This window comes from Mchenga conophoros, linkage group LG15 (assembly GCF_057382185.1).
Source record: "Mchenga conophoros isolate Kocher_MC1m ecotype Shallow Benthic linkage group LG15, M_conophoros_male_GT1.1, whole genome shotgun sequence".
NCBI lineage: Eukaryota > Metazoa > Chordata > Actinopteri > Cichliformes > Cichlidae > Mchenga > Mchenga conophoros.
Window position 1 is genome coordinate 26,386,700 of NC_140540.1, and position 19,999 is coordinate 26,406,698.

Consider the following 19,999-nt stretch of genomic DNA (forward strand, 5'->3'; position numbering starts at 1 on the left):
AATTAGAACTGACGAGACAAGCAAAGCAGGACACATTCACATAAGACACGGACCTTCAAAGTAAAACAGGAAGGATCACACAGAGACGCAAACTTGACACAGTGGAGACAGCAACTAAGAAACACAGAGACATAAACCATAAGGCAGAGGACTCTAAGAACCGAGAGACACAGAGGGGAACTCAAACATGCAGACACAGACTTACAGAACAGAGGGGACACAGAGAAACGAGAAGGGCAAGGGATCGAAACTAGAAACCATAGAATAACTCACACCAAGTACAATAATACAAAAATCACAAAGAACTAAAACGCTGGGTCAGGAGACCCAGGACCCTGACAGATAGATCTTTCAGCCCAATTCTACTTTTTCTACATAATCCATCATACAAAATGTAATCAAATGGAAAAGTCTCTTTTTAAAACTTGTTTTATTAGTTTTAATCTTTTAACTTTATGCATCAAGCAAAAATTTAATTATATGCAACATTCTCTAACTGGAAGAAATTTGTTTAATATTTAAACCTATTTTCTGCACATTCCAGCACATAAAATATTTTTTTTGTGTGTGTTTACACTCACTCTTTCAAATAGATGCAAGTAAAACACAGCAGAAAATAAATAAAGTCAAAGACTAGCTGATAGGTTTGTAGCTTGAACCTATTCGCTGGAACGTTGAAGACAATTTAATTACACAGCAAGCAAGACACGAAGTAGGCAAAGTTCTTCATGTTTCTCGTGCACGGGAGAGAACCGGACAAAAGCCGTTCCTTCGCTTGACCCCAGGTTACATGAATATGCATAGGTTCATTAACATATGACGTCTACATACAAACAAAGAGTACCTTGCCTGTGTGTGTGTGTGTGTGTGTGTGTGTGTGGGGGGGGGGGGGGGGGGTGTCAGAGCATGGCCCCATAGACAACTTCCCTTAACCTGCTGGTCTGGAAAATCCAACAGTTCATCTATATGTAAAAAAGCACTTAGTCTAAAACTGACATAGCTACGTTAATCCTACCGTAAACCAATAAAACAAGGTACGACCTCTTCCCATGCTCCCAGGATGTAGGTGTGCATTCCTGGAATGCACACCAAGCCTTTGCAGATCACACATCCTATCACTACACAATTGATTATACACCTCTAAGCATATATGGTTAAATATTTCTAAGCATAAATGACAATCAACAATACAAAACCTAACACTAGCGGTCCTTTTGCTCTATTTTCACCTGTAAAGAAGGAGTAGGGTAATCGGAGGTTTACCCTGGTGCAGGTGTGCCGCGGCGGTCAGTGGAAGAATCCGCGAGTTTCTCTGTGAATTTCCCATTACGTCGTAGCGCACTCGGTGCTTGCTTGGAAGTTTAGGGGGTTTTTTTCACTGTAAAAAGAAGTTTTCTTCCCACGCACAACGTGGTAATCTGGTTTTAGAAAGAATATTAGATTTTTTAAAATCTCATGTAACATGAAGTGGATCAGAAATGTATAAATTACTGTGCTGAGGACACAGTAATTTTTTTTTTTCAAACAAGGCAAATCTTTATTGAGACATAGCACCAGTCCAAGAAGACAGCAGAAAGCAAAGTTCATAAATATAAATAAGTAACACGGGATGAAAACAGGAAGACGGATAACAGACGTCACAGCAAAGATGAAGAGCAAATCAACACAAGTGTAGACGAAGCAGTGAGGCAGGGGACCAATAAAGACTGAACGCAATATACACAAGACAGAACTGTACCAAAATAAAACAGGAAGTGGAACAGGAACACATTAAACACACCAGACTGAAACACTATTGGAATACAGAAAGGTGAAAATCAGAAGATATTTAATAATGAAGAGAAGACCAAAACACACCAAACACTTTCATTGCAGATGGGCCATGAAACGCTGATGCTGTGTGTCTCAACAGATTTCAGCCAATCTGCATTTTACTTCCTACGCCTGAAGACAAACATCTCTTTCCACTCCTCATATTTTAGGGCTGACTTGTTATTTCAGTTCCACACATGTGAGTGATTGGAACTAAAACAGAGGGAAACATAACAAAGACAGTCTCTCTGGTTCATCCATCATTGCTGCTTATTGCACACGATGAATTGAACAGGGTAAAAACAAATACCTTCCCTTATAGATCTATGCTTCACTTATAGCTCTGCTTCACTTATAGCTCTATGCTTCACTTACAGATGTCTTGATGCATGCTTGATCATCCAGGTAAGTAAATCTCCAAAAGTTGATTCTGTCCATCGGGACGTAACATTTACTCCCAGTAGTTGGAGAACAAAAAGATTGTAGATAATTGGGACTCACGGACTTCTGGAGAGTCAGAGGCTTTCTAAACCTCTTTAAGTATTACAAGAAAGTAAAATCTGGTTTTCTTAACAATAAAAGACTCCAGACAGATTAATTCATGTACCAAAACACTGAGCCCATGTGTTCAATGTACAAAAAAATGCACTAATTTGTAAATTATTTAAAACCTGTGTTTAATAAGAACAGTAAAAAAAAATAATGTTTTTTTTAAATCAAACGTTGAAACTGAGAAAATTAACTTTTTTGATCATCTTTTTGTGATGAGATCTGGAAATACAAACTTCATATGTAAGCACATGTTGTTCCGCCAACTCTAAATGTCCTCCAGATTTATAATGCAGGAAGAATTAGTTATCAGACAAGAAGCTGTTTGGTGTCTGTTCAAGAAAAAGTATCTTCTGTAACAAATGACAGCCACAGAAGCAGAGCCTGCGATATGCAAATAAATAAAAGTGCAATGAAACTTTCTATTGTTTTAATCTTGATTCTTTTCCCTCCATACGTTTGTACTAAACTAAGTAAGTTAAACAGTTATCATTGATGTTTTTTAAACACCTGAAAGTCTAACAATTTCATTAAATCAGTTTTAAGCACAGGTTAACTGAAATTGTTCAGAGATTGAGTAATAAAGTATTTGGTGGTTAGACTCCAAGCTGAAGTGATGTAGGGCAGAGACAGCTGGTGATGATGCAGAAGATGGAAGATGGAAACGTGGCTGAGACTGTCTGAAAGTCAGGAGTAAGGTGAAGATGCTGTGCATGAGGGAAAGTCTGAAAGAGAAATAAAGAAAGTCACAATAACAAAGTAGGAGTGAGAGGATTAGAGGTTGGGTATGGAGACTGGGTGCTTGTTTTAGAGACATGATGACAGAAATTACAGTTAAATCGCTTAATTCACTTTTCAATTCGATTTATTCATATAGCATCATATCACAGCCTCAAGGGGCTTTATATTGAAAGGTAAAGAGCCTACAATGCCACACACAAAACCCCAATAATCACATGACTCCCTATGAGCAAGAACTTTGGCGACAGTAGGAAAGGAAAACTCCCTTCTAACAGGAAGAAACCTCCAGCAGAACCAGACTCAGGGAGGGGTGGCCATCTGCCATGACTGGTTACGTGTGAGGGGAGAAAGACAAGACAAAGACATGCTGTGGGAAATGGAGCAGCAGAAATAAGCCAAACACTCAGGAATGCTCTGTGAGCAAACACTGCAATCAAGAGTGAAGTGTTGCGTTATTGCAGGTTTTTCAGTGTTTGGACCCTACTACTAATATCAAAAAATACATATACTATTATATAAGAGTTATATAAGAAAACCTTCGACCTGCACTACATTATCTGCCAATAGGGAATCTATATGATCGATAGCCAGGAATAAATACAGCCTTAAGTAGAAAAGAAGAGTTCAGCAGGTATGCAGAACAGTGGAGCCATAACTCATATCGCAGCAGTTCAACAGTTCAGGTCACTCAGATTTATTCATCCTTGTAACTTAAGAAAGGAGCTCAGTAACCCTTTGACACATAAGGAAAGAAAAAAATGAGCAAATGCAGCCAACGGACTCATAAAAACAACATGAAGGTCAATAAGCAGTAAAGAGGAAAGTCAATGATATTTTAGAAATGAGTAGACAGGAGTGCTCGTGGAGGAGGCGAGAAGCAGTGGAAAGCTGGGAGATGAAAGGGTAACATAGAGCAACGAGAGCCAGATGTGTCGCCATTTAATTAAGGAAAAGGAAAAAGGGGAAGCCATTCAGGTCTCCAGTCAGGATAATTCAGACTGAAATATAAATCCAAATCTTTGTAATATTAAGACACAGAGAATGTTTTTTACCATCAGTGAAGGTTTATTTTCGGATGCGCCCGCTTGTTTTGAGATAACTGTTTTGCTGGTGAGCCACCGGCATCTGCTTGCTGTTCCTCCAGTGGTCTAGTTAATTCTGCCACTAATCCAGCAGCAGAACCTCCTCAAACCTGCTGCCTAGCCGAAGTCCGTCTTGGCGGTCTCGCTGGCACCAGACGGATGAGCAGCGGGCTGAATCACTGCAGGAAAACTAACTCCTGCGGCTGTTTGCAGAGACGCTACTTAAATAGCGAGATGCGTGGAACATAATAAGGGGCACTAACATGGACATAATTGGAAAATAAACGCCCTCAGTCATTCGAAGTCATGTTTGTGGTCTGGCTGTAATACAGGTCTGAAAGTCAGTTAAATGAAACTCTGGTTGAGAGTACATTTTTGGAAGTAACTGATGGATTGCTGGGAAATATGTTCCAAACGTTTAACATGCCCAGGGAATACTAACGAATAGCAAACTAGCAGCAGAGACGAGGATTTTGATTGCGGGTCTGAAGCAGGGACTCACTTCTGACCGCAGAGCATCAATGTGCATGCTGTAGCCCAGACCTTCCCAAAGTGCGGGGCCCGTCCCCTAGGGAGGGCGCAGAGCCATGGCAGGGGGGGCGCAGTATGAAAAGGAAAAAAACAAAACGCTTGGACGCTACACGGGCGCCCACAGAAACGCAAAGCAGGAGATGAAGCATAGCTGAATATGTTTCCAAACCAACTTCATTCTAAGCCAAAGACTAGAAAATATGGTGAAGCATATCTGCCCTTTGGTTTCACCTGCACAAGTGCCGAGGTAGGTCTCCCCTGCAGAATTGGTTTTCCCTTCTTGAGAGCAGCGCTGGGCTCTTCAAATCACGGACAAACAGGATCCCACATTCTTGATTTTTAGTTCACAAACACTTGTTGTAATGACTAACTACTCCTGACATTTTGGAGACGTTAGCTCTTTATACAGTAAAGTTACAGCGAGATAAAAATAATATCAGGCTGATCCTGCCACAATTTGTTCCCTGTTCAAATCATGGACAAACAGTATCCCACAGCTGTTTAAACCCATTTTGCACAGAGAGGCATTTTTTTGAAAAATGTATTGATAGCAATGTTGAAAATTATTACACAGAAGAAAAAAAAAACAACTACATGTAAAATAAGAAGCTTCTGCCTTTGTAAATGGAGGGACAGTAACTGCTTGTAAAACCTGAAGACAGTCAGATTAACAGAATTCCATCTGCCATTCTGCAATTCATCTCATGTAAACAATAACATGGCGCACAGCCTGACGTGAAAAGAGGCACATACCTTTGACGTTGCCAGACAAACCCTGTATTCCTCATCCGCAAAAAAGGAGTTTTAAAAATCCTCCATTTTCGGTGATTCGAAACGCCGTTTACGTGTGGATGAAACGGCTGCGTTTTCAAAAATACCCGTGTAGGTGCGGACAGCGTAAAAGAGTTAGTAGTTTATTTTATTACTACCTGTCATTTATTGCAGCTTACCAGTTTACTTGTATTTACTTAATTGTTTACTAAATGTTTGAGGTGTGAAATAAACCGCAATGGAGCAAAATATGGGTGTGTGTGGTTGGAGGATGTGTTAATGCGCAAACGTTTTTTGTGTAAAACGAAGGGGGGCCCAGCAAAAAAAGTTTGGGAACCACTGCTGTAGCCGAATGCTCCCTGGTTTATCTGTTTGAATTATTTATCAGTGGTTACTGATCTCTACAGGTTGCTTACATGAAGCTCTGGCTGATGGTCTATGAACGTTGCCTGATAGCTTAACCTCAAAAAGGATTGAACTGTTAAAGATTAAGATAGCTATTCATACTCTTGGCTGAACTAGAAGGGGAGTTTGTCATCTTTCCGACGTCTGTGGGTTGTTGTTAGTTCCACAAAGGAGATATATCTCTCTTAACTCCGTGTGCCATTTTATTTTGATCCAGAAAGTTAAAAATATACACTGTTTCGCAAAAAGTCTGGCCCAAATCTAAACACCAAACATAAATTTCTTCAGCGAAATTGTGTTTCTTCATTCTTCATTTTTCTAGCAGACATATTTCTGGCATCTCTCGACAGACAAAATCCTCAGTAGTGTTTCAGCAAATTGTAAATGAAGCAGTCTCAGAGGGGACTACACTCTCGCTCCCCCTCCCAGCCCTGATTTTAGACCAGCAGGGGGAGCACCCTGTGATGTGAGATTCTGGCCAATCACAGGTCGTTTCAGACCAGGCCAGGTGGGCATTAGAAAATCTGACAAAAGGAAAGCAGGGCTAGGTTGGGCTTGCCCACTTGTACGTGGTTTAGTTTTATAATGTTGTATTGAGTTTCAGATATAAACTCGGTGTGCTGTGTTGAGAATCATTACCATTGTGCTCTGCAGCCTCTGTATGTGATGATCTCACCTGTGTGCCTTATTAGTGTAGCATAGGTCATCTTCTTCTTTGTCTGAGCTGCAGAATAAAACTCCACACAATCAAACACATATCTGAGCGCAGTGGCCGTCCTAGCCTGTTTGGCGCCCTGGCCGAACACTTCCTCTGGCTATGCCTTTACCCCTAGTCTTAAGTGTATATTATTTTCTTACTCTTCTTATATACATTGTTTGTTTACTTGCACTGCTGTAACTGGAGCCTCGTCGTCTCGTCTCTCTGTATGTAGCGGAGATGACAATAAAGTTTACTTTGATTTCAGCAGCGAGCAGGCGCACCGAGGGCTCTAGCGCTCACTATATAGAATTTCGAAAAACCATCGGTGCAAATTATATGTCTGTATCATAATGTCTGGTGTTTTCGTGTTTGTTGTTTTTTTGTTTGTTTGTTTTATTTTGCGGGTTGGTTATTAGATGCTGCTCCAGCCAGCCAGAGAATCCCCCGCCGCCCCGCCCTCTCCTCCCTGTGCCGCAAGCAGCAGGCGCACCTCGCAAACGGAGGGCACCCTTACTCACAGCAAATGGGCGATAGAAAACCGATCGGTGTCTATGCCATTCCCAATATGCGCTGGCATGACGTCGGAGCGGCATGAGTACGAGTAATTTTTCTTTTTTTTTTTTCCCGTGATGCCGCCCCCCACCACGCTGCCGCCCCGGGCAACCGCCGTGTCCGCTACTGTCTGAGTGACTGACACTTGAATATGTTATTACATTTGATCAAATTGCTCACCTTTAAAATATTAGCACACGAGTTAATGGTACATCTGTATAAAAACTGTTGACTTATTTATTTAACTGTTTGTGGTTTTTGCTTAATTCCTTTATTGTACACGAGTTAGCAGTTGCACAGTAAAAACAATGGCTGAAACAAGTTTTTAAGGAAGTTACATGCGCACATATTTGATCGGATTTCAGGGTTGTGGAGAGATATATCAGTTTCAATGCGTATTTAAAAAAAAGCAGCATTGTTGTGTCTTTGGCCATAAATGTGGTGCAGATGCTTGATGTTTGTTTCAGTGATAGATAATTATGAACAGCTGAACTCTGGAGCAGTGTACCAACAGCTGTCTGCATGTGTTCCACAGAGGGAGTGAGAGTCATTTTTTCAGGGCCTGAGTAAGGTAACAAGTGCAAAAAAAATTAAGCCGAGCCACACAGCCAGCTTTCACCTGGAAGAGTGAGGTCTTAATCCACGAAACTATAAAATTGAGCTACTTTTAGCACAAGGTCAGAACACCCACAGCATCACATTCATATGTCTGCCTTCCACGACTTCATTTATCACATTACCTTGCAGATTTATCCTCCGACCGCTTGGAAGGGCATCATCAGAAGTTTTGAAACTACTGTGAAATGCCGACAGTATTGACAGAGAGCGTGTCATAGCATAATGTTCATTATAAAAGTGATATAAAAGGTGCGACTTCCAGAGATTTTGTACAATTATGTCTAATGTTCATGTTTATTGAAAGAAAAAACTGACAGAGGTGTGCTCACTGTCATGTATGCACAGAGTTCACACTCACATGCCACATGCCAGTAAGAGCAAAGGTTTGAGACGAACAGTAAATAATCTGAAGACACATCAGTGCAAACAAACAGAACTAAAGGGCAGCATCCTTTAAGCCAAAGTGTGAAAGCACTATGGCTCTTATATATCAGCACCATGCTCACAGATAAATATAGCTGCAATCAGAAAAGTGCCCAAAAATGACAATGATAACAATAATAACCTTTCTTAAATAACAGAGAGTAAATAATACACTGAGAAAGCTGGAGTCACCGACTGAGATCGCTCACCAAAGACGACGGATGACCTCTTTCTTACTCTTCTCACCTGTGACCTTGCTCAACGACCGCACAGGATGATCTGCTCCCAACACATCTGGAAATGTCAGCCACCATCATCACCGTCCTCAGTCATCATGTTAGTTTAGTGGTGAACTAAGTGAATATCATAATTTGTTGAGCTTGATACCTGTCACTAGTGTGGACAAACTCTCTAACTCAGTTTAGCTTCACCTGCAACAGCTGCAACAGTAAAAATACTCTTACACACTTCAAATCAAAACAAACTGACGCTAAGTATCGGTAAGATTTGGAAACACAGTCTTACTTTGGTTGTGATGCTAAAGCTTAACAACTGCCATCTCTTCAAGAGGCCATACCAGGATGGATTTGTTATAATGGCTGTGATATTCTCTACAAACATACCAGCAGTCCAAAACGCAAAGCAGAATCCATGTGACTATACAGACTTGGAGCTTTCAGTGTCCAGTCTATACTATATGTGTTCTTCAGTGTGACATTTATTTGGATTTGATTCGGCTCAAAATCAAAATGCTGATAAGTTCCATGAAAGTCTGACTGAACATTGTCGCCTGTGGATTTCTGCCGTGCTGCCTGGAGAGCAGTGTAAACGGCATGTTTATTACTGCGGTCATCCAAAGGCTCTGATTAGCTTTAACTACTCTGCCTACAGACTGGGATTTATTACAAGCACCAGTGCATGAAACCCTGTTCAACCTCTCTTCTAAAAATTCCCTTAAATCTAAACAAGGAAATCTGTAAGCAGGTCCTTCCTGCAGGACAGCAGAACTTGCCTCCTGTGTCAGACCTATCTGTTGCACATTTGAAGGTGCAGATGTATATGGAACCAGAACTTTTAGGAGTTTGTTTACTCAGTCTTATAGGAAGATTGTGGGCACATCATCAGTTCCTCCCTCTGAACAGAAAACACCAAAATATGTCAGAAATGCCATCAGGCAGTGATTTAACTTGAAGCCAGTGTGGCTGCTGGCGTGATCATGCTCCGCTGCACAGACTCTGCACATATCTGATGACGGACAGGAGAACTGCGAGTGTGTTTAATGCATGTTTGCAGTGCCTCCATCATATCTGACAGTGAATATCTGACTCTGACTCTTCCAGCCAGCTGGTGCCTTACGGGTTCGGATCGGTGCGAGTGAGGAGGGAGTTGAGCCGCTGCCGCTGCACGGATTCAGAGGATGCTGAGTGCATGAAGTTCTGCAGCGTCCAGGAGAAACCAAAGTAAGCACATGTGACACACACACTATTGAAGACACATTGTGGACTGAGAACACTCAGAGACGTGTCCTCTCTTTGTCCTCAGAGCTGAGAACGCTCCTGTGAAGAGGAAGAAGGACAAACAGCTGAGAGGATACAAGACTGCATTCTGGGAAAAGAGGAGCAGACCTGCACTCAGACAGACCTGAGGAAGAGGAGGCCAACCAGTGACACCAGCCCCTCTGGATGAAAGTCCTTGATTTATGAATGAGAACAAATGGACTCGGCATGGACATGTACAGTGTGTGTTTGTGTAAATGTAACAACAGTGAAGCGTTAGGACAGGAGTGCTGATCACTTACAAGCTCATCTTTCTAACATTTAGCTGGCATCCTGCCCTGCTCAGATTCTTTAGAGCTGAGGGAGTTGACTTTTCTGTTACCTGATGATTACAGCTTATTTATAGCACAGAAAGATGGAGCACATCTCCATCCAGGCTGGACCAGAAACCGCTCCAGACCGGCCAGTGTGTGTAAACCTCACATCTCTGAAATCGTCCAAAGTTTAGAGTTTTTCCAAATGAGTTTCAAATATGTCGTCCACAGAAGCTACATAGGGTTGCTACCTCTGTGAAGGAGGTTATGGGTCATCTAAAGTAGATTCATTTGGTTGGTTTTTTTAACAGTCAAATACGATCATAAAATCTCACGAGGGTTTCAGGCTGGGTCGATCTGAGAAAACGATGAAGCAAAACCCCGAGGCCAGTAGAAGAGATAACTTCAATTTCAGGTCAATTTTAACACAATGAAATCACGTCAGAACAAAGTCGTCATTTCATTCGATCAAACTGAACTAAGTGGTGAATTTTTATTATTTAGAGAAAGACTTGATGAGCACAACAAATCTGATCAACCGTGAGTGTGTCGACCTCAGCAATCCACGACGCAAAAAATGAGTTCATGAGCTTGTTTCCATGGATACAATGGTGATAAATTCTAAACTACTTGCAGTTACTCGTACAACCACAAGACGTCTGTGTTAGCAGTTCCTGTTTTTGCAGCTTTCAGCTTGAACAATAGCTGTGGATTAAAAGCTTTCGGACAAAAACACCATATTCACAGTGTTATGACTCTGAGTTACAGCTTCAGTGGTTTAATCAAAAAGTCAAATGTTTTAATCTGTATAAACTTTATTTAATCTACAAATTTTTAATCTAAAAATATAAAGACTCAGATATAAAATTACAATTTTATTCTTGAAATATGTCAGAACTTCAGCAAAACAGTAAAATGCTTTGACTCTTCTTGTAAAAATGCTAACTTATTCTTAAATATGTCACAACTTAGCATCACTTTATAATATTCAGACTTTTATCTTAAAACAAAGCAGCATATTTTAGCTTTAATCCTGAGCTCCTGGATTTGTCAGAGTCTTCCTCGTGGCCTCGTGTTGTTCTCGGAGTTTCTCTCTGATTACGAATGAGCTGTTATGAACATCATGAAGTGTAAAATGTGAAGTGTTTTCATGTATTATTATAATTTTAGTTCAGCACACAGAGTGGCCAGTTTGTTCTAACAGGAAACGATGTGTCTGACTTTGAAGCTTTGAACTTCAGCTGTAGAGTCTGCTTTCTAATCAGTTAAATATGCGAACAGCTCTGTTTTTCTTTTTGTGTAATGTGGTTATAAAGTATAAAATGAACAGTTTTTCTTTAATATTTTGGAGTTGTGAGATTTTGGTATAGAGTGAGGTCACTGCCGTGCTCTATCAGGTAATAAAAGTGAAGCTGAGCAGGTGCGAAAACAATGATAGACTGTTCAGATTACAAACATTATTATTATATATTTATTATTAACATTCTGTACATTCACCTTTAAAATAAAGGTGAATGTACAGAATGAGAAACATCATATGATTATTTCCACGTTTGCAGCGAGGCCAACTGTGAAAGCAAAAAAATAAATAAATAAATGAAATCTGTGTACGTGGAGGATGTGGGACAGATTCAGTCCTCTAAATGGAAGTCACCACCATTTCCATTCAACTGAGTGTCTGTGTTCTTGTGTTACTCTATTTTTTCTTAAAATAGAGCAAAGGTCATCATACTTGCCCAGGTCTAACAAACTAACGTTGGGAGTTTGACTCATTGACTTGCACCGTTGTTCTTCACTGTGGGGATTCAGGCTGGGCAGGTGTTCTGGTCGACCCACAGAGATTCAAATATGAATATAATCTGCCAACATCTTTTACTTCACTCCCGTTTTTGTGGTTGGTCGTGGCAGCGGCACCCCAAATGAAATCACCACAGCCTGTTTGGGTGAGGGAATGATGCAGCCTGGTTCTCCCAGAGGTCACTTCCTGTTTAAGGAAGTTTCTTCTCTCCACTCTCAGAAAGTGCTGCTCACTGTTGGCTCTCTCTGAGGCTGTAATGCCTGTGATTTTAAAATACAAAAACAGTAGATACTTCATGGTACCTACACCTATCAAGTATTTGAAAATTCATGGCAGTAAATACTCAGTACATAGAAACATGCATATTGTAACATATTGTAGTGATATTGCACAGTGGTGGACTCACTCGAGTTGAAATGTTAGAGTTTTCGATATGGATGCCTGAATGTGAATAATAACCTATATCTTTATACTTTTGTAGACTCTCTTTGTCCTTTATTTCATGTGATTGCATGAAACCACACTGCAGTACTTATTCCTCCATCATGTTAAAGAAAACCTGAGAAGTGATGCAAACACATTTGGCTGTAAAAGAGAAATGTTTACCCTTTATGATGCTCTTCTATACACATGAAGAACAATGAATAATCATTTAAACACACATGTCTCTGTAAGCTGCAGCTGTGTATGACAGGCAGTGACCTGTCATACACCTGAGGACCTGTGAGTTCAGCTAATGGTCAGGTTTGTCAGGCGTTGTGTGGAGGCGAGGAAGAAGGAACCCAAACGCAGGACTCGCAGGTAGGTGAAGACTGGTGAAGGTTTATTATAAGGAGTGGGTGAACAGAACAGAGGTAGAAAATGGCTGGCTGGCTGGACGACTGACTGAAAGACTCAATGGCTGGCTGGCTGAACGCAGGGGGAAACGACAACATAACATCAATGACACGACAAGGGCTGAAGGGAAGAGAGGGCTTAAATGTCAAAGGAGCTTGCAAAGAAAAGCGTCTGGACTTCTTTAAGTTGCTTGAAGACGTTTCACCTCTCATCCAAGAAGCTTCTTCAGTTCTAAGGTCAAATGGCGGAGAGTCCCAGATATAAACCTAGTGGGAGTGACCCCCCACAGAGGGACAAAAGGACCCCCTGATGATCCTCTAATCGCCTGAGCCAAGGTGTGAAACTGGGTGTGGGTCCCAATCAGCCAGAGTTTCGGGTGTGTTCATTGTGAAACCTGGCCCCACCTTATCATGCGAATTCCTGAGGTCAGATGGCCCAGGATGTGAGTGGGCGTTAAGGCGTCTGGGAAGGGATCTCAAAACTGGATTATAGATGGCAGAGAGTTGGTGTCGTAAACCCCCGCCTCTGTTCAAAGATGGTCGCTCACAGTGGACATAGATGGCTTCTTTCACTCCTCTTTCAAACCATCTGTCCTCTCTGTCCAAAATGTGAACATTGGCATCCTCGAAAGAGTGTCCTTTATCCTTAAGATGCAGATGGACAGCTGAGTCTTGTCCTGTGGAGGTGGCTCTTCTGTGTTGTGCCATGCGCTTGTGAAGTGGCTGTTTGGTCTCTCCAATGTAGAGGTCTGAGCATTCCTCGCTGCACTGTACAGCATACACCACATTGTTAAGTTTGTGTTTTGGCGTTTTGTCTTTCGGGTGAACCAGTTTTTGTCTGAGCGTGTTGCTGGGTCTGAAATGCACCGGGATGTCATGCTTGGAGAAAACTCTCCTGAGTTTCTCTGATACACCGGCTACATAGGGGATGACAATGTTGTTGCGTCTGTCCTTCTTATCCTCCCTCGCTGGTGTCTGGACTTCTTTTCTGTGCCTCTTTGCTGACTTTAAGAACGCCCATTTAGGATAGCCGCACGTTTTGAGTGCTTCCTTTACATGTGTGTGTTCCTTCTTTTTTCCTTCAGGCTTAGAGGGAACATGTTCTGCCCGGTGGTGTAGGGTCCTAATTACTCCAAGCTTGTGTTCCAGAGGGTGATGGGAGTCAAAGAGGAGGTACTGGTCCGTGTGTGTGGGCTTCCGGTAAACTTCGATGTTGAGGTTGCCGTTCTCTTCAATGTGCACGACGCAGTCCAGGAAAGGCAAACAGTTGTCCTTTGTGTCTTCCCTGGTGAACTTGATGTTTTTATCCACCGCGTTAATGTGCGCAGTGAAGGATTCCACTTCTTGTGTCTTGATTTTGACCCAGGTGTCGTCCACATATCTGTACCAGTGGCTGGGTACTCTTCCTTTGAAAGAGCCAAGAGCCTTCCTTTCCACTTCCTCCATGTAAAGGTTGGCTACAATAGGTGACACGGGGGAGCCCATGGCACAGCCATGTTTTTGTCTGTAAAAGCCTTCGTTGTACTTGAAATATGTAGTGGTGAGGCAGAGGTCTGGTCCTGCAGCTGCTCCTCAGCCACCGCCGGCTCCCATGCCGCGTCCTGCAGCTGCTCCTCAGCCACCTTCTCCTCGTCGCCAGCGTGGTCGACCACCGGATGACCTGGATGACTGAGAACCTTCACAGACATATTGCCGTACATTTTGGGAGGAACACCCTTCAACTGGTGCGGGAGTATGAAAGGGAATCAAGGAAACTAGCGGATTATAGGAACCATCTCCGTTTCAACCTAAGATGTAGACAAAGCAGAGTTGTTCCTAAGAGCCTGCGCCTTGGATCCACTGTCAGGGGATACAGGACAGACTTGATTCTACAGAGAGCACAAAATCACCTTTTAAGTAAAAGGATAAGACAGGTCCATTTCACCATAGATGCCCTCCAGATCAAGATCAGCCAGACCCTGCAGGAACTGGAAATCCTTCTACCCTCTCCAATCTTAGAAGAGGTTTACAAGTTTGTGGACAAGGCTCAGCGGGCCCAACACTCTAAAGGAAAAGAAAGACAACGCAGGAAATTTCACACCTTGCTTTCAAAAACACACACTCCTCATCCTGAACCTACACAACCCAGAGAAGAAAACACACCTGAAGTCAGTCAGGAGAAATGGGTTAAGAACTTTTCAGACAGGATTCTCACTGAACCTGAAAAGAGAGTATTAGCCAAAGGACTCAATTTTGCCATTTCTCCACAACAGTTGCCCATAGTGGACCTCATCACAGCCACAGAATCTGCCATACGGATTAATAAATTATCACAGACAGAAGCAGAGCAAATCAGGATGAAAGTCTCAGCCACGCTCTCCAGTGCCAAAGTCCCTCCATCCAACCTCACAATACAGGAAAAGAAGGCTGTCGCTTCCCTGAGCAAAGACCACAACATCACTGTTTTACCAGCTGATAAGGGAAGATGCACCGTGGTCCTAAACACTACAGATTACCATACAAAGATCACTACTCTCCTCAGTGACAACAATACCTACGAAGCCCTAAAGCGAGACCCCACAAGCAGCTACAAAAAGAAAGTTATAGCTTGCCTTCAAGACTTTGAAAAGGACAAAATTATTGACCGCCTTACGTATCACCGCCTTTACCCAGGGGATACCATACCCTGCACCTATGGACTTCCTAATATCCACAAGGAAGCTGTCCCACTCAGACCCATAGTCAGTAGCATAAACTCAGCCACTTATAACATTGCTAAACACCTTGCTACCATCCTTGCTCCTCTTGTGGGGAACACCCCACACCACATCAAGAACTCCACCGACTTCACCGACAAGGTCCAGAAACTTACCCTGGATCCAGATGAAACCATGGTGTCCTTTGATGTAGTCTCTCTCTTCACTTGCATACCCACCATGGAGGCCATGGAGACTGTCAGAAAACGACTACAAGAAGACAGCTCCTTGGAGGACAGGACCAACTTCACACCCGATCAGATCTGCACACTGTTAGACCTCTGCCTCACCACTACTTATTTCAAGTACAACGAAGGCTTTTACAGACAAAAACATGGCTGTGCCATGGGCTCCCCCGTGTCACCTATTGTAGCCAACCTTTACATGGAGGAAGTGGAAAGGAAGGCTCTTGGCTCTTTCAAAGGAAGAGTACCCAGCCACTGGTACAGATATGTGGACGACACCTGGGTCAAAATCAAGACACAAGAAGTGGAATCCTTCACTGCGCACATTAACGCGGTGGATAAAAACATCAAGTTCACCAGGGAAGACACAAAGGACAACTGTTTGCCTTTCCTGGACTGCGTCGTGCACATTGAAGAGAACGGCAACCTCAACATCGAAGTTTACCGGAAGCCCACACACACGGACCAGTACCTCCTCTTTGACTCCCATCACCCTCTGGAACACAAGCTTGGAGTAATTAGGACCCTACACCACCGGGCAGAACATGTTCCCTCTAAGCCTGAAGGAAAAAAGAAGGAACACACACATGTAAAGGAAGCACTCAAAACGTGCGGCTATCCTAAATGGGCGTTCTTAAAGTCAGCAAAGAGGCACAGAAAAGAAGTCCAGACACCAGCGAGGGAGGATAAGAAGGACAGACGCAACAACATTGTCATCCCCTATGTAGCCGGTGTATCAGAGAAACTCAGGAGAGTTTTCTCCAAGCATGACATCCCGGTGCATTTCAGACCCAGCAACACGCTCAGACAAAAACTGGTTCACCCGAAAGACAAAACGCCAAAACACAAACTTAACAATGTGGTGTATGCTGTACAGTGCAGCGAGGAATGCTCAGACCTCTACATTGGAGAGACCAAACAGCCACTTCACAAGCGCATGGCACAACACAGAAGAGCCACCTCCACAGGACAAGACTCAGCTGTCCATCTGCATCTTAAGGATAAAGGACACTCTTTCGAGGATGCCAATGTTCACATTTTGGACAGAGAGGACAGATGGTTTGAAAGAGGAGTGAAAGAAGCCATCTATGTCCACTGTGAGCGACCATCTTTGAACAGAGGCGGGGGTTTACGACACCAACTCTCTGCCATCTATAATCCAGTTTTGAGATCCCTTCCCAGACGCCTTAACGCCCACTCACATCCTGGGCCATCTGACCTCAGGAATTCGCATGATAAGGTGGGGCCAGGTTTCACAATGAACACACCCGAAACTCTGGCTGATTGGGACCCACACCCAGTTTCACACCTTGGCTCAGGTGATTAGAGGATCATCAGGGGGTCCTTTTGTCCCTCTGTGGGGGGATACTCCCACTAGGTTTATATCTGGGACTCTCCACCATTTGACCTTAGAACTGAAGAAGCTTCTCGGATGAGAGGTGAAACGTCTTCAAGCAACTTAAAGAAGTCCAGACGCTTTTCTTTGCAAGCTCCTTTGACTACGATGACCTGGATGACTGAGAACCTTCACAGACAGAGGGCTTAAATATACGACTAACAATGCAACGATTGGAGACAGGTGAGTGAACAGCTGAACCTAATGAACTAATGATAAATGGGAAGAGGACTGAACATAATGCACACAGGCCAAGGCTAACACAATAAAACAGGAAGTGGAACAGGCAGTAGATAAACAGTGAACGTGAACTGAAAATACTGGGTCAACGACCCAGAAACCCTGGCAGTACCCCCCCCCCCCTTCAAAGGCCGGCACCCGACGGCCAAAAGAAAAGAAAAACCAGAACAGGGCGGGCGGAGGGGGCCCAGGACGGAGGGACGGAGTCCAAAACAAAGACCGGTCTGGCGGGCGGCCCTGTGGCCGGTGGCCGAGATGGGACAGGTCCGGCGGGCGGCCGCGAGGAGGACGGCGGCGGCCACTGAGCCGGTCCGGTGGTCGACCACGCTGGCGACGAGGAGAAGGTGGCTGAGGAGCAGCTGCAGGAGGCGGCGTGAGAGCCGGCGGTGGCTGAGGAGCAGCTGCAGGAGGCGGCATGGGAGGCGGCATGGGAGCCGGCATGGGAGGCGGCATGGGAGCCGGCGGTGGCTGAGGAGCAGCTGCAGGACCAGGCGAAGCAGAAGCTGAGGCTGAAGCTGGACCAGGCGACGGCACGGGAGCGGGGGGTGACGGAGCCACAGCTGTAGGGCCAGCGGGTGCGGAAACCCCTGGCTGCTCATTTGAGTGAGTATATTGCACAGTGATTATTGCACAGTCAAATACAAGAAAAAAGACAAAACAAAAAACAAAAAACAAATATTGCAAATATTGCACAGTGAAGAAAAGCACCTACAGCTCAGTTGTTCCTGCCGTCCCTTGTCCCCCTGTTTCTCCTCCTTCTCCCCTCCAGTGAGGAGTTAAACAGTGTGATGGCATGTGGGACAAAGGAGTTTTTAAGTCTGTTGGTTTTTGACTTTGGGAGAAGCAGCCTGTCGCTGAATAGGCTCCTCTGATTGTTTACGACCGTGTGCAGAGGATGCCTGGCATTGTTCATAATGTCCATCAGTTTCTTTAAGGTCCTCTTCTCTGCCACTGTCACCAGAGTGTCCAGCTTCATGCCGACCACAGAGCCAGCCTTCCTGATTAATTTCTCCAGTCTGGATGAGTCCCTCTTTGCTGTGCTGCTCCCCCAGCACACCACGCCATAGAAAAGGACTCCTGCGACCACTGACTGGTAAAACATCCTCAGGAGCTTCCTGCAGATGTTGAAAGACCTCAGCCTCCTGAGGAAGTACAGTCGGCTTTGGCCTTTTTTATACAGGTTCTGCGTGTTGCATGACCAGTCCAGTTTGTTGTCCACCAACAGCCCGAGGTACTTGTATGTGTTGACCACCTCCACCTCCTCTCCCTCTATCTGAACTGGCAGTGGACCTGGTCTGGACCTCCCGAAATCCACAACCAGTTCCTTGGTCTTTGAAGTGTTGAGTTGCAGGTGGTTTGTGTGACTCCATGTGACAAAGTTCCTCACCATATAAAACAAAAACAAGCAAGATTATTTAGCAATTCATTTCAGTTTTATTTATATAGTGCCAAATCACAACAACAGTCGCTTCAAGGCGACTGTATATATCATTATAGAACCTACAATAATATATACGGTACAGAGAAAAACCCAACAATCATATGACCCCCATAAGCAAGCACTTTGGCAACAGTGGGAAGGAAAAACTCCCTTTTAACAGGAAGAAACCTCCAGCAGAACCAGGCTCAGGGAGGGGCGGGGCCATCCACCGCGACTGGTTGGGGTGAGACAGAAACATAGAGTCATAATTTTGTTTTGTTTTCAGTTTACTAAACTTTACGGTTCACTGCTGAGACAAAGTGAGTGGTTTTAAATAGTGTTATGAAATTAGAGAAAAATCTTTCATGTCAGAACTATAGGACATTATGATAATTCTGCTCTCCTGCTCTTTCTTCGCTCACTGTGTGATAATACACTTCTCTGCATTTAAATCATTAGTCATCTGTGGCTCTCTTCCATAGCGTGTCTTTGTCCCGTCTTCCTCCCCTCACCCCTAAAAACCCAGAGGTTTTTTCCTGTTAAAAGGGAGTTTTTCCTTCCCACTGTTGCAAAACACTTTCTCATGGAGGGCGGGTAATATGATTGAAGGGTCTTTAGCTTACAACATAAAGTTCTTTGATTTGATTTGACACCATATAAATAAAATCATATTGAATCTGCTGTTAATACAATAAAAATACAACAATCATTTTATATTAAAAGTTAAATCCAGGAATTTAATGTTGACAGGCAACAATGAGAAGTTTATTAAGGTACTTTTTATCAGTTTATTAGGTATGAAACAGTTTGTTATTCGTGCGTTTCTGACAAATTTCCTCTCAGGAGCAATAAAGCAGGTCTTGTTGTATCTTATCTTACAGGAGTTATTAGTCTGTCTCTTTACTGTCAGTGCAGCAGGAAGTGAACCTTGTAGTATGAGTCCAGGGGAATGTGAATGTGTGGAGGCTGAGGTGATGGATGTGGGTGTAGGCCATGTATACATCTTCCCCTTCACTCATCTTTCATTACCTGCAATCCTTCTCTAACCTCTGACTTTAAGCAGGTGAAGCAGCCAGGTGGAGAATATAAAAAATGTTGGTGTTGGACATAAAAATGTGGCTGATTAACAACATTTTTCATCTACAGCACATTGTGTTAAACCTTTTCCAACCACATGTATACTTTCAGAATCAGAATCAGAATCAGAAAGGGTTTTATTACCAAATGTTGAGCGGGTTTACAACATTAGGAGATTGCTGCGGTGCTTCAGTGCAAACATACTGTTATAAATACTGTTATAAATTAAGCTTAAATGGACATGAAAATAAAAATGAGAATAAGAATTAAAAGTGCTAAGTAGATAGATAGATATATACATGATATATACATGAGTGC

The 19,999-nt window shown here is 43.3% G+C and overlaps 1 protein-coding gene across 1 annotated transcript in view; it reads left to right on the forward strand.

Moving 5' to 3' along the window:
* LOC146558487 (endothelin-2) overlaps window positions 1-12,262 on the forward strand; it is a 37,934-nt gene extending 25,672 nt beyond the window's left edge. Inside the window, exons 3-4 of the mRNA XM_085247852.1 lie at window positions 9,525-9,644; window positions 9,727-12,262. Coding sequence (XP_085103978.1) covers window positions 9,525-9,644; window positions 9,727-9,829 — 223 coding nt within the window. The 3' untranslated portion in view covers window positions 9,830-12,262. The remainder of the gene's footprint in view (window positions 1-9,524; window positions 9,645-9,726) is intronic.
* The last annotated feature ends 7,737 nt before the right edge of the window (window positions 12,263-19,999 follow it).